Source organism: Bidens hawaiensis, unplaced genomic scaffold (genome assembly GCF_021521415.1).
Source record: "Bidens hawaiensis isolate Kalapana, Puna unplaced genomic scaffold, B.hawaiensis_p1.1 tig00004931_1, whole genome shotgun sequence".
Lineage (NCBI taxonomy): Eukaryota > Viridiplantae > Streptophyta > Magnoliopsida > Asterales > Asteraceae > Bidens > Bidens hawaiensis.
Window position 1 is genome coordinate 1,619,607 of NW_027491311.1, and position 4,855 is coordinate 1,624,461.

At 37.3% G+C, this 4,855-nt stretch overlaps 1 protein-coding gene across 1 annotated transcript; it reads right to left on the bottom strand.

Annotated features, from left to right (window-relative positions):
- Positions 1 to 3,272: 3,272 nt before the first annotated feature.
- On the bottom strand, positions 3,273 to 4,210 carry LOC143628380 (protein FAR1-RELATED SEQUENCE 1-like). The gene is made up of 2 exons (XM_077097993.1): positions 4,019 to 4,210; positions 3,273 to 3,929 (listed from the first exon to the last, which is right to left on the bottom strand). Exons 1-2 carry the CDS (start codon positions 4,208 to 4,210, stop codon positions 3,273 to 3,275), a joined length of 849 nt encoding a protein of 282 aa, XP_076954108.1.
- Positions 4,211 to 4,855: the final 645 nt, after the last annotated feature.

Here is a 4,855-nt window from a genome sequence, read left to right on the forward strand (position 1 = left end):
ATGCTAAGAAGAAAATGATTAAAAGGAAGGAAAATGCTAGGTTTCCAAGCCTACGGACGCGTTCGTCACCACGTTCTCTATGGAGTGGGTTGCAACATCTATCTAAACAACAAAACAAAGTTGTGAAGGAATGGGGATTTGATAAAATACTAAAGTTGAATGTAGCAGGGATCCCCTCATGTTTAGGTTACTATGTTGTTGACAGGTTTGATAGTTGCGCTGAGCATAAAGGTCGATAGTGGTAATATTGAGATAACAAAGGAGAGGATCCATAAGCTTACTGGTTTATCGATGGGAGGTGTTAGGATAGAAAGAAATGAATACAGAAAAGGTAGTAGCAATCTTAGCAAACAGTGGAGAGCGTTTCATAGTAATGTAAAAGAGATTAGTGCAGCCATTATAGCTGATAAACTGGAGAAGTACGATGATGTCCATTGGATGTTTAAGTTGGATTTTGTGATGTTGTGTATCACAAGCATGGTTGAATGTCAAGGGAATGGGAAGTGTCTGATGTCGTACCTTACGTTCTTCAAGGAGGATACGGATGTGAGAAGTCTAGATTGGTGCGAGCTCATTTTCTGGAGTTTGAAAGATTGTAAGGAAAAATGGAACAGGGACGATCCTGATGATTATTTTCTCGGTCCTCTTATCATTCTAATGGTTAGTTCATAAAGTAATCTTATGTAGGATATATTTATTTCATTATGCCAAATGTATGTGTTTTATAAATTACGTATTATTATGTTTTTTCCATTGTAGTTATTTTATGTAGAGTCAACTATTTGGGAATCCGACCAAAGTGTACGTACTAAGATGACTTTGAAAGAATGGAGTTTTGATAAACTGAAAGAACGTGAGCAAAAGGAAATGCAGATTGGAGGGTTTGGCAAATGGGTGTTAGGAAGTTGTTTGGTGAAGAAGAGGGAACATATGCCGAGCAAATTAACAAGGTGGACAGTGTACCTACACCAATAGGTGGTGTAAAGGTAAGTGTATAGAGACATGAACTTTGTATGTTATAGTTGTTTGATTTGCAACTCGTGAATACTAAAACCTCGTAAAATAACTTTAATGGTACTTAATATATTATGTTGATGTAGGAGACGGTCGAACGCTTGGAGTCCTTGGTAAGGGTGATTTTTGAAGGGAAAAAAGAGTTTGAGGGCGTTCTTGGTGCCGCCGTAGTAAAACAACCAAACAATGTTTGTTGGAATTATGGACCGGTTCGGGTTAATCAATACGGCCAACCAGGTTATAACCCTTGAGAGTTACACCTTGAGGTAACGAACCATTAACTCGCTTAAGTTAGTTAACCGGGTTAGACACTTTAACGGGATAAAAATTACATGGAGCGGGCTTTGGAGTAAGAGTTAGACTTTTTGGCCCATTAGGTTATAACTAATGAGATTAGTTAAACCTAATAGTAGGTTATATAAACATATGATGTTTTATTAATCCTAAGTCAATTAACAATTCCAAATCATCCTTCCTCCTTCCCACCGCCGGCCGGCCTGCATCACCGTCGCTGCTCAGCCACCGACGACCGTCCAGCCACCACCGCCGGTTCCCCGCCGCGAAGATTCTGTTGTCGGACATAAATCTGAAGCGAGATCACATTAACAAGGTTCTACAATCTGAATGAATAGTAAGTTAAGGAAGTGATAAGCATGGTGTGTTGAAGACATTTGGTTTAGTAGTTTTTGGCTTGTTTATGTTTGAAATAGATGTTTTGGATGGTTGTGTTATGGTTTTATTTTATCCTTGGTTTTGTCACAAACTATGTTTAACGGGTTTTATTTCAAATGGTTTTAAGTCATGCAAGCGTTATATTACATATTTGTTACTTTGTTAATGATGTGTAGGAGGTCAAACAAGTGTTTTATGGTTTTGAATAAGGTTTATAGAAAGTTCAAGTATGAAGTTAGTTATTTGCTTTTGTGGGGTAGGTGAAGGTTTGTGTACGCAACTTTTTCAATGTTAACTTATTGTTGGTATACGTGATGGTTAGTAATCGAGTGGGTGGCGAATTAGATTGTTGGTAAAATTAGAGTACATGCATTTAAAAGGTGTTGAATTAGTTTGGCAATATATATAGTGTGTTTAATGTTATTTGAGTTTTCTCAAAAAATACATTGGCAAGCGTAAGGTTCTTGATAATTGGTGTTGTAAGTTGGTCTACCGTTGTTTTAGACAATAAGTGTAGATGAACGATGGTGTAATGATATTAGTTGCATGTGAACGATGGTGTAGATGAAAGATGGTATGATGTTGTTATCTAACGTGGAGTATTAGTTAAATGTGTAGGACAATGTAGGTTGTGCATGGTTATTGTCTTCTAACAAGTTTGGTGGGTGTGTCAAACCGGAAGGTCTATGTTATTAAGTTGATTACGTAGGAGTGTGCGGAGTAGTGGTAAGTACGTCTAAGTACGCACAACTTTGTTGGTATGCGTGATGGTTACTAATCGAGTGTGTGGGGGGGGGGGGGGAGGGTGTGAAGCATGTCGTTTAATTGTTTTTTTTTTTTGCTTTATCGTAGGTTTATAATGTGTTTTCATTTAAAGTGTATGTAGGGTTTTTTTTTGTATGTGTGTAGGGTTGTGTAGGCAAGTCCATGTGGGCAGACATGTTTGAAAGTATGATGTGGTGTAGTTGTTGTGTATGTGTGTAGGGTTGTGTAGGTTATGCATGAAAGTATATGTAGTTAAGTGTAGGGTCTATATCAGATTTAAGGCAGACACGTTTTTTTTATTTATCACCGGGTAAACTAATACGGTGAAGGTTGGTGTTTCTTGTAACAATGACGAGTGATCTAGGAGTTTGTTAACTAATGAGGTTACTAACAGTTAAGGGGTTTGATTTTCAAGGAGTATTCTAAGAGTTGAATACGATTTGCGTTTAAGTTATCGCACAACATCCATATGATACATCATTTGATTGTTATGTGTGGTCGTGTATAATAATTTCGGTGATATATAAAAGTGTTTGGTAGATTCGTAGTTGACGTAGCATGTGGTAACTTATTTTGGAAAAGTGGTGCTGTGGACATGTAAGTGATGCGTGTGAAGAAAAAATGAAAATAGTTAAAGCAAAAAACATTTAAAATTATAGAGTATATTGCAAACACATAACAAAGTAACAAAATGCACGAGTAATTGTAAAAATATTTGAAAAAAATGAAAACAAAGTACTAATTAGTCCGAACTAGACATATACTTGTCTTCATGTTACGACGAGTCACTAGTTTCATCGTCCTCTTCATTGGTGGTTCCGTTATCGTCGGAGCTGTCTTCTTATATACCAACCAATCTTTTGTTGTTGCCTTCTCACTTCTCTTGCCTTTCTGACTTTCTCGCAATTACGAGAATCATGGTCGCGAACTAGTTTCTTACACTTCTTACACTCCCTCCTATGCTTCTTCTTCATCTTTGTTTTAGCCTTTTCGCCTGGCCTAATCTTGCGTTTGCGAGTGCCCGAACCCTTGTTGCGTATTCCTTTAGGTGCAATTACATATATAGTTTCGGGTTCTTTGACTTCAAGAAAATCTTCAATTATGATGGACTTGTTGTTACATTCAGGTTCCGTAGGTAGCTCCTGCCAAATTCTATCCTTTAATTGTTTCATTTGTTCGACCATAGCTTGAAGTATATTTATGTCTCCCCTTGCCCGATCAATGCATTGGTTGGTCAACGTGATAAACTCGTGTCTAAGTCTTGATCGTTCATTTAAAGGAACATCGTACCTGTATTCAATGTTGAACATTGAAGATGAAAACGCATCATTCCTCCATCTTGTAGGTATGTACGTTGCGGGGATTGCGTCGATAAGTTCGGTTTTGAAAACACAAAACACGTGTCTGCAAAGGTAACCGATTCTAGTGAACAGCCTACACGAACATGTAAAGGACTTTTCATCTGGTTTGTTAGTTACCTACATCACACAAAATACGATAGTCAGCTATCAAATGCGTTTAAGAATGACCAAAAAAACAAAAAAGAAAGATGTTACTAAGAAATAACCTTGAACGTGCCAACTAAACGTTTTCTCTTATCATTGTGAGTAACAAAGTGGATCTTTGATCCGTTGTCTGACTCGAATCGGCCACGGGAACACCAATATAGCCCCTCATATATTTCTTTTTGGACCTCTTTAAAAATCGATACTGTGTAAACTTGGGAAGCATGAAGTTCAACAGGCAAACGAGTCAGCATAGGTGGAGCAGTTGTAGTGGTATCATTTTGTAGTTTTCGTTCCACGAATCGTTGAGAGTTTAAAGCTTGTTAGAAGCAAAGTATAAACTGAACTATCATGTTTCCTTCGCTAGAATATACCTTGAATTGTGAATTTGAACTCTCACATCGTGATGTTGTTTTCATCAAACAACACATGGGTAACTCTCTGAAGTACGCAGGAACCCATTGATGACGTATACGGAACATGTCTGTTTACCACTTGTTAGAGGACAAGTTGAAGTCCTCGATCATTTCATGCCATCGGTGTTCAAAAGTCTTGGGTTTGATGAAAACCTTCCACACAAGTTTATGAATACACTTCTTTGGAACTCTGTTGTGCTGTATGTCTCCTTTAAGCTGTTAATAACAAAGTATGTTAAAGTAGAAGGTTAATGCGTGAACAATCCAATAATTCTGGTTATAATATGTAAAGAGAGATCTGTTGCTGCTATAGCTAAATTACAAAAAAATAACATGAATAAAACTGTGTAGGTGATTCACTAACTAGACAATACAACTAGTTCATGAATGTGTGTATGTGGATTAACATCAGGCACTGTTAATTACATTAAATGTAAATTGGGGGGGGGCACAAGTACGTAAGATCAGGTATATGTATTTATC